This window comes from Salmo salar, chromosome ssa13, assembly GCF_905237065.1.
Source record: "Salmo salar chromosome ssa13, Ssal_v3.1, whole genome shotgun sequence".
In the NCBI taxonomy this organism is placed as follows: domain Eukaryota; kingdom Metazoa; phylum Chordata; class Actinopteri; order Salmoniformes; family Salmonidae; genus Salmo; species Salmo salar.
The window spans coordinates 89,601,007-89,617,178 of NC_059454.1; the positions used below are offsets into that span (position 1 = coordinate 89,601,007).

General features: G+C 41.3%; 1 protein-coding gene across 1 annotated transcript in view; it reads right to left on the minus strand.

The window, feature by feature from the left end:
• Positions 1 to 4,083: 4,083 nt before the first annotated feature.
• LOC106568095 (protocadherin-1) overlaps positions 4,084 to 16,172 on the minus strand; it is a 145,513-nt gene continuing 133,424 nt past the window's right edge. The window contains exon 5 of the mRNA XM_045692359.1: positions 4,084 to 8,590. Within this exon, the coding sequence (XP_045548315.1) occupies positions 8,220 to 8,590 (371 nt within the window). The 3' untranslated portion in view covers positions 4,084 to 8,219. The remainder of the gene's footprint in view (positions 8,591 to 16,172) is intronic.

A 16,172-nucleotide genomic window follows, 5' to 3' on the forward strand; every position in this document is an offset into this window, starting at 1 on the left:
ACATTATTTAGTATGGCTTACATGAATATGCGCCGCTGGGAATAGGATATACTACAGTTTAAAATCATCATGGAAAAGCAATAGGCCTACATGTTGCGGACTGCTAACACAATTCCAGTGCAGTCCCTTAGTGCAGATACAGCTGTGAACCATCAATCTAACAATCCAATGCCATAAGAGATTTATGTGCATTTTCACTGGTGAATATTTCAGTTGTACAATTTAACAACTTTGAGTGTGTGGGCCTGGATGAGTGCCTCGGAGACTGAACCTGAGTCTGGGTGATCCCATTGTATCCCATCTGTACACACGATGCTGACAGTGGTCAATTGGATATGTGATTGATTCCTGATGTTCTTGGGTCTAGTGGTGATGGTTATGTATAAATCAGTGAACAGTGTTGGGTGTGAGCTGGGACCTCTCTCCGAGTGGTCTGTGGCTGTAATAGGGGAGCTATGTCACAGCCAATAGAAGGCTCATAAGTATTTCAGGAATCACAGATGATTGGGAGATTGTAGATCAGGTGGGCGCGAATAGACTTACATGAGTAGGAGAGAGCGTTCATAGACACAACCAAGTAGAGGTTGAACTTGTAGCGTTTGGAAAAGGCTTGATAAGTGTGTTGTTTTCCTCACAGAACCAATTTCCTACTTGGCAAAAACTGATTAAATCAACGTTGTTTCCAATTTCAACCAAAACAATCATTGTGATGATGTTGAATCATTGTGGAAAACTGATTGGATTTGCAAAAAGTAATTCACTTCAGGACATTAAGGCTTTTTTCACCCAGCGTTTAACCTAAATCCAATGACATGGTGAAATGTTTGTTGATTTCACGTTGAATTCACGTTAGTTGAAAACTCAGCCGACCACTGTGCTCAGTGGGTTTTGTGTGTGCTGTTGTGTTTCTCTATGTGTGTGCACGTGTCTGTGTGTTTGTGTGTTTTAAATAATGAAGTTGGTTTATGCAGGACATGCTGTGCGGAATGTTCTCAAGTGTAGTTATCGACTTTACACAAAAACTCCTGTAATGATGATCCACTTTAAATGGCTCCATTGATTTTAATGCAGCAATTGCATCTTTAGTGTATGGAAGTCAATACATAAGACAGTAATACAAATGGCCGGCTACGACTATACACCAGGGTTTACGAACCACAAACCTTTACTGAAATATATGCTCTGTTAGTATAAAGGACCGTCATGCATGATTAAATATATGTAATTGAAGGTACATCTGAATGAATGTTTATCTGCATGTGGTATGTACTGTAACTACTGTATAAATCCCCAAGGGGGAAAAAAGTCAAACAAAATGTTTACATGTGCATTACCAGGACACACATGAGGATGTGTATCTGGATCAATCAACCAGAAAATTTATATTTTTTTCCCAAAATAAATGTAGATGTTGTTACATTGTGTTAGAAACATTTCACTGCCTAAAAGAGCATGGTTCACCCTTCTGATAACATGGCATTTGGAACAATAACATGCTAAACTTGGAACTTGATCCATTTCATAAATGCGGCCATCGAGAGCATCCTGACTGGTTGCATCACTGTCTGGTATGGCAACTGCCTCCGACCGCAAGGCACTACAGAGGGTAGTGCGAACGGCCCAGTACATCACTGGGGCCAAGCTTCCTGCCATCCAGGACCTCTATACCAGGCGGTGTCAGAGGAAGGCACTAAAAATTGTCAAAGACTCCAGCCACCCTAGTCATAGACTGTTCTCTCTGCTACCGCACGGCAAGTGGTACCGGAGCGCCAAGTCTAGGTCCAAGAGGCTTGATATAGCTTCTACCCCCACGTCATAAGACTCCTGAACATCTAGTCAAATGGCTACCCAGACTATTTACAGTGCCCCCCCCCACACCCTGTGACGTCCTGACCAGTATAAGGGGTTATTTGTTATTGTAGTTTGGTCAGGACGTGGCAGGGGTGTGTTTGTTTTGTGTTGTCGGGGTTTTTGGGTTGTGTTCTATGTTTTGTATTTCTATGTTCTATTTTCTAGTTTTTCTATTTCTATGTCTAGTTTATTGTTTTGACCTTCAATTGGAGGCAGCTGTTCCTCGTTGCCTCTAATTGAAGGTCCTATTTAGTAGGGGTGTTTTTCATGGGTTTTTTGTGGGTAGTTGTTCTTTGTATAGCTGTAAGCCTTACAGGACTGTTTATCGTCGTTGTTTTTGTATATGTTTGTTTTGGTTTTCCTTCTTTCTGCCTAATAAAAAGAAGATGAGTATACACACTCCTGCTGCATGTTGGTCCAATCCTTATGACGCCCGTGATACCCCCTCTCTACTCCACTGCTTCTCTCTGTAGTCATCTATGCATAGTCACTTTAATAACTCTACCTACATGTACATACTACCTCAAATAACCTGTGCCCCGCACATTGACTTTGTATCGGTACCCCCTGTATATAGTCTCGCTATTGTTATTTCACTGCTGCAATTTAATTACTTGTTACTTTTATATCTTATTCTTATCTGTATTAATTTTGAAACTGCATTGTTGGTTAGGGGCTTCTAAGTAAGCATTTCACTGTAAGGTGTTGTATCGGAGCATGTGACTAATAAAATGTGATTTGATTTGTTTTAGCATATTTGTAAGAAAGATGGCTTTTGGACACATTCATCTTCCAAAGCAAGCAGCACACAATTCAGGCTTTAGAAACATGGCTGTGGGGCAAATGGTGTATTATATATAGAGAGGATGTAGCTCTGAGAAACATTTCTATTCGACAGTGTTTAATTGGAGAGTATGTTTCAAAGCAGCCAGCCCTGCCGCTGGTTTTATTTCTAATTGCCAGCAGCAAAGCACTTAATGAAGCGAGGGGAGAAGAGCGTGGGTGAAAGAAAGATATAGCGGCCAGGTTTCCATAGCAACGGCAGATCAACAGCGGCAGTAGCCAAGGGGTAGTTTAATCTTGAGGAAAAGGCTACAGGATCACAGTGTTTTCCCTGCTAGAACTCCTGCAACACAATATGTAACACGACAATGTATCACCAACAGTAGTCATCTAATGGCATTCATGAACTCTATTTTCACGTTGAGAAACCTAATGGATAGGGATGTGAAGAGAGAGAAAAATAAATGTCTGGGAGTCCCAAGTTTGGATGACTGTATCTTTCCTCCATATCCTCTCTGATTGTCTCATTATTTGTGTCCAAAAGCTCACATTGCAGTTTCTTTAGCATCCAGAAGGGGTCAGTTTGGTCTGCCTCAAATTCCATGGTCCGCTTTGAGGTTGCACTGTGCTTTTCTGACCACTGTTGTTTAAAATCTCTGACCAGTTTGAATTTATTCTCTCCTACATATGACTATGAGTTGGTGTAAATAGCTCTAATAGTATACATCATAAGACTGGGTAGTAATTGTTTAAATACTAAAAAGTATCGGAAACCACTGCATGTAGTATGGATGGAGTTATCAATTTTTTACAGAGCTATCTTCATAGTCTTATCTTTATTGTATGGTCGATTATTGTGAGGTCTTAGGTCTTTCTCTCTATGGTTATCTAACAAAACACATAGTGACCTCTCTGAGTAACAATGTGGACACTTTCATGAGTCCTAAAATCTGATAATATCCTTAACACTGAGCCAGCACATCCCTCAACGATAAGAGTCTCCTTCATATCTGCCGAGCGCAGACACATTAATAATGGACTGATAGACAGTCAGCACTACAGTGTAATTCTGAAATCCAATGGCTTGTCCTTATACAAGAGCCATTTGCAGCCCCAAGATAGGTCCTGGAGGTGTCAGGTAAAGTCATCGTTCAACACAATGCTGAAATGTAATACCTACCTAGTCCAAAAAGCCATAGATAATAGCAGAGAAAGAGAACATGCTTTTCAGACAACATTTTAAAGAGAATTAAAAATTGCAAACTGCAGGAGTAGAGGGTATGAGTCATGACCTATGGATGCTATATGAATACAAAACACTACCAAGCTACATATGATGGGATTTGTAGTTAATTTACATTAAAGTAGTTGACAAATGTACCAGTAGAAAGAATTACTCCTGTATTCTATCAATAACCATACTCAACACTCAATAAGTCACTGAAAGCATTGTTTTTCCTGGACTCATTTTATTACAAAGTTCTTGAAGACTTATTACAAGGGAATTTTCTCAACATGCCAAAAACAGAACGAAATAGAACACATTGGAATTGAACAAATAGGTAGGATCCGACAATCCACTGTTCACGATCAACATAAAGTCTGATAAAGCCCTCGGGAGCAGGGAGCCAGTGAAGGACTACGGTGCAGGCATAGAACGGCCACATTCACACCGACTCAGCAAGGATCAATCCAACCAAGGCAAAATGTGCACATCTCAAGAAACACATTACAATTTTTATATGCCATCGGCTTTTGTAATACGTTTTAAAAAGCTTCACTTGCATGTACATAAAACTGTACAAAAACATGGCATCACAAGCATTTTGTTCTATATAAATATAACCAACAATTAGGATAACAACTTGGAACTCTCTTGCAACGACACACTTTCAAGGCAGCTTGTCTTTATTTCACTGTGAAGAACTGTCTCTGATGGTGATGAAATGTGCAGTGAATGTCAGCTCCTTGGGGAGAGGGGTCTTGAACCAAAACCAGCACTAAAATCTAATCAAAAACACTACAAATTATCTTTGGAATTCATGCTAAACTCATAGCCTGCTTGACAGCACACATGTGGATGTGAAGATCTATGTACAGTACACTTTCAAGAGAGATTTGTCATAGCTCACTTTGATTTTCTATGTAAGGAGGCTTAAGGCTCTATTCAATCTGTAGCGCTGAAGACCCACTTTATAGCACGATTGACAATTAAAGGCAATGTTCCGGAGACTGCATTCACGTTAAACGCTGCATATGTCGGCATTACCTTTACATTTTAACGGGGATCTTCCGCGATACTTCGGCGATATGGATTGAATCCAGCCCTTACTCTTAGAGAAAACTCCTTTGCCTATTCTCCAGTATCTCATCATGTCCATCAGTCCACAGCCACAATCACCTTACACGACCACTACAGAGAGGCAGAGGATACTCAGGTGAACTTGACATTAAATAAAACATAAAAAATACAAACTACACATGATTGGACATACTGTGGAGTGTATCAAGGGTTTTCATGCTATTAATGCTTTGATCCAGGACGGGACAACCATCCTGCTTTCTAGAGAGCAGTCAACACAAATAATAAATTAAGCATGAGTTCAAAAGACAGGTAAAACCATGTGATTCAGGATATTCAAGCATACTAATTGATATAGGCTGGAGAGAAAATGGTATAACACAGTTATTCTGGCTGAAAAAAGAAAGTGTATGCAAAGACTGGTGTTGATAAGCACTCAAACCCATTGGTTTGATTTGAATAAAGGCTTCAGTCAAAATCAGTGATTCAGACATGCCAGAGAGAAGCCACACCAAGTTATTCAGCCAGACCAAGTGATTAGTAAAGAGATAAACCTGTTGATTTATGCCAGATTCAGGCTGGAGTCAGATGAATCAGTGAATCTGAAAGGAGTCACACAGAGCATAAGAGACAAAGCCAGTGTTGAGGCTGTGTGACGTTGGCTTTATCACTCATCGCAATCTTTCACACGTATTAAAAATTCCAGGTCAGTGAACTCACCCGCTGCTCTAGCTCAGTGAAGCTGCTTTGAGAGGGGGTTGGGTGGGGGGGCTGCGAAGGGGACCAAAAGGCTTCATCATCGTGTATTATGACTCTTGCTGGATTTTATTTCAGTGGCTAAATGGCTTTGAAAACAGCATAATGTGCTTTTTTTCCCTCAAGGCTAGGATAATCACCTGCCTTATTTATTAATGGCCATGTCCAGTAATTTCCATATGTTTTGAGTTGAATTATTCTACATGTGCTGCTAACGGCGGTGCGATGAGGTAAGTCCAGATAAAAATGCCGCTTTTTAAATTATTGTAGTTTTGCAGATGTATTTGGATTATGTGGCTGTTGTGTTGTCTTCAGGCTGTGTGCTCACATATGCCCTGGCTAAGGACTCATTACACAAAGTGATTATGGGAGCCCAGCATCCATTCCCTTCCAGGCCCTTCCACCCCTTGCTCAGACCAGACCCACTGTCTCCCTCTCCATAGAAATACACTGTGGTCAAAACAGGGGCTAAGATACAAATCGAATCGAATCAGTGTACAAATCAAAAGCTATGAGTAATGCTACTGTGCTGCGAGGCGGGCTGGTGGCGTTATCATCATCCAATTACATACTACTGTTCCTGTGTCCTCCAGATGTCTGCTTTTAAATGACTTTGAAAATAAGTATTTGTCAAAGACAGCTGCTGTAGCCTACAGGAATGTCCTCTATCTAATTGTCAATTGAAAAATGAGGAACAACAGCTTAACAACGTAACATAACCTGGACTCTATGAATGTCAACTGGACCGAAAATATATGACTCCTGCAATCAATATTTAACTTTATTTGAAATGGCAACATTTCATCATTGTTTATAACATGCACCAATGGATGCAACAGGTAAATTATTTTTCAACAAAATGGTGACCTGAGTGACCACTTTTCTTCTTCGCCAAAACAAAAGGTCTCCCAAGTGGCACAGCAGTCTAAGGCACTGCATGTCAGTGCAAGAGGCGTCACAACAGTCCCTGGTTCGAATCCAGGCTGTATCATATCTGGCCATGATTGGGAGTCCCATAGGGCGGTGCACAATTGGCCCATCACTGGGGTAGGCCATCATTGTAAATAAGAATTTGTTCTTAACTGACTTGCCTAGTTAAATAAAGGGAAAATAAAAATTAGTCCCAGATGATTACTGTAGCCTTCCTTTAAAGACGTGAGACCAACAGAAAGAAACCTATCAGGAGCCAGCCTGTGAATGTAAAAAGCTTAGTTTCTGTGAGACAGGGGAATTCAGTCACAGCACTCTCAGTCACCTTAGTGCCTCTCAGGACTGAAAAGTGCTGCGCTGAAACTCGTGTGAATAACTCCTTATGCATTCATCAGAAGTACTGAAATTCACGTGGATCGTGAGAAGAAAACCTAACGAGGCTAGAGACACAGGGTTGAATGTAATGGTGACCTCTGTGGAGAGCAACTGATTAGCTCAGTGTTATTCAGGCCTAGGGAGGCATTGAAGAGGAGCTTTTCACACAGAACAGAGAATATATATATTCTCATCTACAGTGTAGGTGGGGAACCAGAGGCTCTTCTCTGAGAGGGGCAAACACTATCAGAATGTGTGCTAGAGGTTTGGGAATGATCAGTGTGACCAGGAGTGATGGCCTCTAAGTGTACTGTTTCCAGGAAAAGAGACGGGGCACAGTGTTGAGGCTCAGTGAAACACACATTATCCCATGAAATGCTGCCACCCAGCTTTTCTCACGGGCTTAATAGCTATCCAGGGAGCATGAGGTAAAATGCTATGGATCCATCATGATTTGGGGTCACAGATGTGTGTGTGATTGTGAGTAGTTGATTAATTCATACAAGTGCCTTTCCACACTCTCCGTCCAAGTTTTTGGAAAACATTTCAATCAAGTGTTAAACAGCAGCAGCAAATAAAAGCTCAAATGCTAAAATTCTGAGGCTATTGTTATCAGCTTGAGCCAGACAGAAATATATACAAGATACAGTGTACACCATTCACATGTATTTACAGTGTACACCATTCACATGTATTTACAGCACTGTACATTAAGAAAGACCATTCCATTTGATTGTTAATCAAAAATGTTAAGTCTACCCTTAGGCTTCATTGCCTGTCAAATGAATGTTATCTGGTTATGGCACTGATCACACATTGGATGTTCCAAAGAACATATCACAACAGGTTAGGGCTTAGCTAAGAAAATCACTAGTGTTTTAGGGATTGATTGTATGTTGATTTAGTGTGATATTACCACAAGTGTTTAACCAATGCTTTCAAAGAAACTGCATTGATAAATAAATCCATTAACTAATTAATACATTAATAAACCAATAAATATGTAAATAAATAAATAAATAAACAAACAAACTGAAAAACTCCTATTGCACATACCAATGATTCCACAAATCACATCCCATATTTCCTACAGAATGGGTATTTATTTCAATAAATGGACATTTCAGATCCTCTAAGAGCGTGTTTATTTTTCTAAAGTGGGTGTGTCTCTGTGGCTCCTCCTCTATCTGTGCACCAATCAGATGCGGGAGGTAGGGCTTTCTCACAGGTAGATCTCTTGTTTGGGGGTGTGGCTAGGAGGGGATGTGGGCAGGAACTCAGAGGCCACACTCAGGGGCACATCCTCCATGGGGCAGTCCTGCCTAGGGGCATGGCCGCTGTTGGAATAGGCACTACGGGAGGGCGGAAGGCTGGCTCGGTGCTCCTCGCCACCCAGCCTGGCGCTCCCGTTGGCCAGGCGGCCCAGGCTCCCTCTCTCCTGGTAAGGCACGAAGGTGGAGAGTTTAGGGGGATTCCTGGTCTTGCGCACTGGGGAGGGCTGCCCAGGCATCCAGCAGGCGTCTGAGTGACCCAGCTCACTGCACTCCTGAGTACAGTTACCAGTCATGGCCACATCAGGAATGGAGCGCATATCTACAGGGAGAGGAGAAATAAACACCCATGTTCAGAGAGCTTCAAATGTTAACATAAAAAGACAACAGAGTGAGTTTAACTGCAGATATAGCCCCTCACTGTTGACTGAGAATAAACAAGGTTACCGTGACTTCTAATCAGGAGTAGAAAACATGAGTAGAAAACAGAAAGCTATTCTCATAACCCCGTGTTTGCTAATTAAATTGCAGTTGTTGCTATGCACATTACAGATGTTGCTATGTAGCTGTTGCTATGCACTGTGACATGGATGCTACAGCATGTGCAGTCCGGTGGTTGATATTAGAGGAGCAGAGATGTAGTTAGTGTATTCTATGAAGTCCTTCACTGCATTGGGCAATCATTGCTATAAGTATAGTGGTGATTGATACAGATGTAGAATCTTAATTCGATCACTATTTTGTTGCTGAGAATTTTCCTGCACCGCATAAAACACACAATAGCCTACTTTTGGCCAGCTAATAGCCTAACCACCGATCAAGCAACATTATGGACTAAACGTTAAAATCCTGTTGCCGCAGGATTCTTTTGCTGTTACAAAACAGGTCAAATTAAGATCCTATTTTTGTATGTCTGTGTATGCCTGTTTCCATGTTCTGTGCTGCCCCGTGGCCGTATTGTGCTGTATGTAGGTTGCCATCTAGTATGTACTGGGTAATAATGGTGCCCCCAATGTGTTTCCAAAGATAAAATAGAAGTTTAACACACAATCACGCGTAATGATCAGACAACGCACCAGCACACACAATGCTACATGTGGCTCCAGAGAGATCCCTGCAGGGCCCCAGGGTAAACCCATTTTGGTATGGCTGTTATTGACTGGCAGGTCTGAAATTAGTCCATGTTCTGATTCTTATCCATTTTTCATTCTACCATTCCTAATTAATTAAATAGGTCCACGACCTACTGACCTCCTTCCAAACAGCATTGATTCAAATCAATAGCTGGATATAGCTGTACTGTATACCGACACCATTTTTGGGCAGTCACAGAAAATACAAGGTATGGTGACTGGGTCAAAGAGAACAACCCCTCAGTCAATTTGTACTGTAACTTGAAAGTACCTAGCTATGAACCCCCAAAACACAAATAACATTATTTTGTCAGTTCAGATTTCTGTGCAATTCACATAGAAACAAGCAGAGCTAGCATAGCAACACTTAGATGTGTTTGCCTTGAATCTGCAGATGGAAGTCTGTTTGCCTGCAGAAAAGCCCCGGGGGACCAGTTCCCAACCAGTCTCTCTGTGTCTATACCCACAGCTAGCCCTGATGCAGGCATTAGACAGGACTTCTGGGCTGTTCCATCTGTACAACACAGGGAATGGGAGCCTCCCAGTTCCCTTTAACACAAAGCCACAGTATTAACCCTTTTACCTACCGTGCACATCAACTCAGCCCAGCTCACACTGCTGAAATAAACAGACCCCAAACACACAGTGGACATGGAAGATACATCAAAGGAGTTGCACAGTAGATTAAAGGAGCAGCCAAAGACAGGCAAGGGAAAAAGGGGATTTTTGAAAGCCTGTTTTCTCCTGGAGTGGAGCCTGAAGTAAATCAAGGTCTATGTCTGGAACAAACCCTTTAGAGTTTACAGTCTGGAGAGCGCAGCTCCAATAGGTCGGGAGCAGGAGGAGAGCGGGCATCCCAGAGAGAGCGGATGGGCGAGCCACAGCACTGGCAGGGCACTGGGTTTAACAGGGAGGTGATTGGATTTAGAGAGCAGGTGATTTGGTTTTGAAGAGAGGTGACTCAATGCTATTTTTCTCCCTGCACATCAAATCCTGGACTCTCCGGATGTGGAGACAGCACGGGATCAGCCAATACAGCTCTCACTCTCGCTCATTTACTTACGTCTCTTTAATTTTTACATTTCATATATTCCTTTTATTACATCAGACACACTTAGCCTTGAACAACAGGAAACCCTGCTGAGCCACATTCACTATCACATCCACCTCTCGGTCTTTGATTCCCAGTGAACTTCATCATTGATTCCAAATGCACTTCCTTCACACTGGTGTAACATGCACTCTACCATGCAGGACCATGGAGGAGAGAAAAGGGAGGGGGCTGCGTGCAGAGCTTAACCCCCTCAGCTGATAGACACATGGGAGGGGTGGTTTTGCATGCAGCTTGCATCAGGGTGCCAGTGGGAGGTGTTGGGTGTCTGAGGCAGGCTTTCTCTTGTCGACTGATCCCCTGCCCACGGGCATGGGGGGGAAGCTGCTCTTCCAGAGATTTCACACTGCTCCTCACTGTCTGATTGCAAATGCTCCCTCTCCCCACCGGCTGCTTTCCAGTGTGTGCCACAATGCTTGTGATCGATAGGGAATAGTCATTAGAGAACCACAATTCATAGAGAGATGGAAGAAAAAATAAAGACATTATGGCTTGGGATTGACTGTGTGGTCTTCCAATTACATATGTACAGTACCAGTGAAAAGTTAGTAAAAACCTACTCATTCAAGGGTTTTTCTTTATTTATTATTTTCTACGGATTGTAGAATAATAGTGAAGACATCCAAACTATGACATAACACCTATGGAATCATGTAGTAACCAAAAAAAGTGTTTAACAAATCAAAATATAATTTATATTTGAGATAATTCAAAGTAGCCACCCTTTGTCTCAATGACAGCTTTGCACACTTGGCATTCTCTCAATCAGCTTCACCTAGAATTATTTTATAACAGTCTTGAAGGAGGTCCCACATATGCTGAGCACTTGTTGGCTGCTTTTCCTTCACTCTGCTCTTCATCCATCTCAATTGGTTTAAGGTTGGGGGATTGTGGAGGCCAGGTCATCTGATGCAGCACTCATCACTCTCCTTCTTGGTCAAATAGCCCTTACACAGCCTGGGGGTGTGTTGGGTCATTGTCCTGTAGAAAAACAAATGATAGTCCTACTAAGCTCAAACCAGACGGGATGGTGTATCGCTGCAGAATGCTGTGGTAGCCATGCTGGTTAAGTGTGCCTTGAATTCTAAATAAATCAGACAGTGTCACCAGCAAAGCACCCCCACACCTCCTCCTCCGTGCTTCCCGGCGGGAACCACACATGCAGAGAACATCCGTTCACCTGCTCTGCGTCTGACAAAGACACGGCAGTTGGAACCAAAAATCTCAAATTTGAACTCATTAGACCAAACAACAGATTTCCATCGGTCTACTGTCCATTGCTTGGCCAAAGCAAGTCTCTTCCTGGTGTCCTTTAGTACTGGTTTCTTTGAAGCAATTCAACCATGAAGGCCTGATTCACTCAGTCTCCTCTGAACAGCTGATGTTGAGATGTGTCTGTTACTTGAACTCTGTGAAGCATTTATTTGGGGTGCAGTTAGTTGCTGATTTCTGAGAATGGTAACTCCAATGAACATATCCTCTGCAGCAGAGGTAACTCTGGGTCTTCCTTTCCTGTGGCGGTCCTCATGAGAACCAGTTTCATCATAGCACTTGATGGTTTTTGCGACTGCAAATTAAGAAACTTTAGAAGTTCTTGAAATGTTCCGCATTGACTGACCTTCATGTCTTAATGTGACGATGGACTGTCATTTCTCTTAGCTTATTTGACCTGTTCTTGCCATAATATGGACTTGGTCTTTTACCAAATAGGGCTGTCTTCTGTATACCGCCAGTGGCGGCCAGTGTCGTTGATGATGAGGCAGGACACTTTTTTTGTTCATGAGTATTGCCTTATTTCTATTACAGCATGTTGGATGACTGTCATTCATATTCCATTCAACCAGTTCAATGTAACATTGATAGGTTTAGGCTACTACATGAAACTCACATTTTCCCTATACCCATCATGAGGTTGCTACAACCTAGCCTATGAATGAAAGTTTACAACATAGGTGCACACAGGTCAAGATAAATTTTTTAGATGACAGACAGTGGCACATTCAATAGCGCCTTGCACACTCTTGCCTGCATCTAGCATATCTAGTGTGTAATCATTAGCCCAACAGTTGCAAACAAGAGTTTCTAGTGGACAAATTAATATATTTTTATCCCTGTTTTGTTTGATTCCGTTTAAGAAACGTTTTTCAACAGATCGGCAGAATGAATACACCCGATTACACATAAACACAGTTCACTTTCATACGTAGCAGCCACGTTGTATTCATTCAAGCCTCTATGCTCTCCTCCTATCACCTTTTCCCTTCGTTTGTGGACTTCAATGAACAACACATCAGCTGTATATGACCAGGCAATTTTTCCCCCCAAAACATGTCATAACTGCTACACACAGCCTACATCGTTGTCCCCATATTAGCTAAAGTAATGTCCTAGTCAACATAGCTAATATAACTAATGCGTTAGTAAACTCGCTTCAATCATGCAGTAATGCTACAGTGTATAGTCAGTAAGCAGTTAAACAGGCGGGCCCCAGTGGCAATAGATTAATATAAACAAAAGCTTACCTTGACTTGGAAGAGTTCCAGTGTTGTGTTAGCTACATGGCTATGACTATCCAACATAGCATCCCTCTGTTTGAGCCTGGTGTTTGAGTAACTAAACTAGCCAGATGCATTTGCTAGCTAAGTAACTGAAACAAAATGGCACTCTCACTTTTTTAAAGAAATGAATTTGTTGAAAACTGTTCCTTCTCTCTCTTTGAGTCAACTACTCACCACATGTTATGCACTGCAGTGCTAGCTAGCTTTAGCTTACGCTTTCAGTAATAGATTCATTTTATGATCCTTTCATTGGGTGGACAACATGTCAGTTCATGCTGCAAGAGCTCTGATAGGTTGACGTCCTCTGGAAGTGGTCATTAGTCTAGGGAAGGGGGTTGAACCAAGAGCTTCCTGGGTTTTGTATTGTCCTGCACCATGGTGCTACCTTACAGAGTGCTGTTGAGGCTACTGTAGACATTTTTGCAAAGCAGTGTGTTTTAATGAATTATTTAGTGATGTGAATATATTTACTATAGTTTAATCTAAAAAGGATATATTTTTCAGGGTTTTACCATTTTTATTTTTGTGAAATTCACTGAGGAGGATGGTCCTCCCCTTCCTCCTCTGAGGAGGACCCTCTGTATACCACCCCTACCTTGTCACAACACAACTGATTAACACAACGCATTAAGAAAGAAAGAAATTCCACAAATTGACTTTAACAAGGCACACCTGTTAATTGAAATGCATTCCAGGTGACTACCTCATGAAGCTGGTTGAGAGAATGCAAAGCTGTCATCAAGGCAAAGGGTGGCTACTTTGAAGAATCTCAAATATAAAATATATTTTGATTTGTTTAACGCATTTTTGGTTACTACATGATTCCATATCTGTTATTTCATAGTTTTGATGTCTTCACTGATATTATACAATATAGAAATTTGCAAAAATAAAGAAAAACCCTTGAATGAGTAGGTGTACACAAACCTTTGACTTGTACTGTATATATAATTGTGGTTAATGCAAAATGTTTAATTTGTGAATGAAACATGTATTCAAGGCAACCCACAGACAGTGGAAACAAGACCCCATTTATGCAGATATTGTTACTCTAGGTATTCTAAATATAGAGATGGAGTGTGATATCAAAATAGTCTGTAAATAGATAGTGATTTGTTCATGCATAGTGGGAAAAATAACATTCCTGGGTCTTGTGTTTGTTTGTTTTTCAGTGACATTGAGTGTGTTTACTAAAGCATTCACAACAGTTCCCTTTGGTAGGCAGAGATACCTGACATTATGTCTCCCTCAAAATGAGGGAGAGAGGAAAAATAGATACCTGACACTTTTTCTCCCTCAAAAAGATGGAAAGAGGAAAAAAGAGGGGAATACAATTTGTAGCTAAACACATACGTACAGGTAACTGCCAAAATAAAGGAATCACCTAAGTAAATAAGGGATACAAAGTATATTGAAAGCAGATGCTTCCACACAGGTGTGGTGCCTGAGTTAATATCCCATCATGCTTAGATTCATGTATAAAAATGCCCAGCTAACCATTATTTTGGCTACCATGGCTAGAGTAAGAGATCTCAGTGACTTTGAAAGAGGGGTCTCAAAGGAGCATAAAGGGGGCTTGTGGTGGCCCAACACCCTATTAAGACACCTTATGTTGGTGTTTCCTTTATTTTGGTAGTTATCTGTACATAACAACACACAAATAACCACAAATGCACAATTTTTTCACTAATCAAATTCATACAAGAAATTCCTTGTTTTCAATAAATATAATTCTGATGTGCTTAGGTGGATTTAGGACAGCATATAAATTCTGCATACGCTCTCATTAAATATCAGTCCAAATTGCCATGGGAATTTTGGGGATGCTCTTTGAGATCCTGAGACACTGAGTGAGGAGAGGCAAAGCAGCATATCGTCCCAGTGATCATTCCTGCCTGTCCTCCAGTCTTTAGCTGCTCTGTGCAGCCTTTCTTCAGGCTAAGGAAGCAAAACTCAGCATGTTAATTTTTCACACAAAAAATGAGAAGTGAGTAACTTTCAAGATATCTGATTAATTGTTGAACCTGTATCTGGTCTACTTCCTCACCCATAACGATCTTCTAGAAGTGAGAAATGCAGCAGTAGCTCTGGGATTTAGCCTCAGTAGATCTCCTCTGAAGTCCAGTCATCCCCTGCCAGCCTGCCCCTTCCACCCTCCCTTATTGTTCCCACCTGTGGACTAATCCCTTTCATTCAGCTTCCTGTGTTTCTGACCGACTTTAAGCTATGAGGAAGAGAGGTCAGCGCAGAAGTCTTTTGGAGAAAGCCTCGGAATCCTGGGACAGAAATAATCATAAAGTACAAAAACCACTACACATCTAAGTATGGCTCAGATGTGGCAGAACTGAGGGACACAATGGCTCAGGTGTTTCTGTGAGGCCAAATGTTTTGTTAAAATGACCTTTAAAGCCATAACAGAGCTCCCACCTGTCCTTCACTGGTGGTTTTGTGGGATCAGCTGTCTACTGCTACAAGAAATCATGCACGATACACTGAGTGTACAAAACATTAAGAACACCTTCCTCATATTGAGTTGCAAAAAAGTATGTTTTTATGATGTTCATAGCATTTTCGGAGGGTGGGGGAGTGTTTATCATAATATTCCTTTGATGTTCATGCGATATCCATTATACCTTGTATTGGAGGTCCTCAGAACATTTCAAGAATGTTTAGAAATCGTTATTTTTAAGTTGTATGTTGTTCATATGTTAGGTCCTGATCTGGCTATGCCAAATGGCTGTGGGCTACACTAGTTCATTTAGCAGACAATATTTGCTTAGAATTACATGCCATTATTTTATAGTATGAAGAATACAATTGAACAAAACTAAATAAAAGACAGGATATTTTCACCAAATGATTTGAGGCAGTACGCACATGCGGCTATTCTGTGTTGAGCTGTTAACAAAGAAATAGGTATTCCTATATGCTTAATTTAGAGTTATTAATTTAACTTTAGTTGTTCTACAAACGTTGGACTATATGTTTAGATTTTTAATACATTGACTGCATGATGCAACTCTAATGATAACTTGAAAAAAGTGGCTTGAAAGGCATGAGCTCTGCTTTGTTTTTATGCGCAGGCTTCATCAGTCAATCACT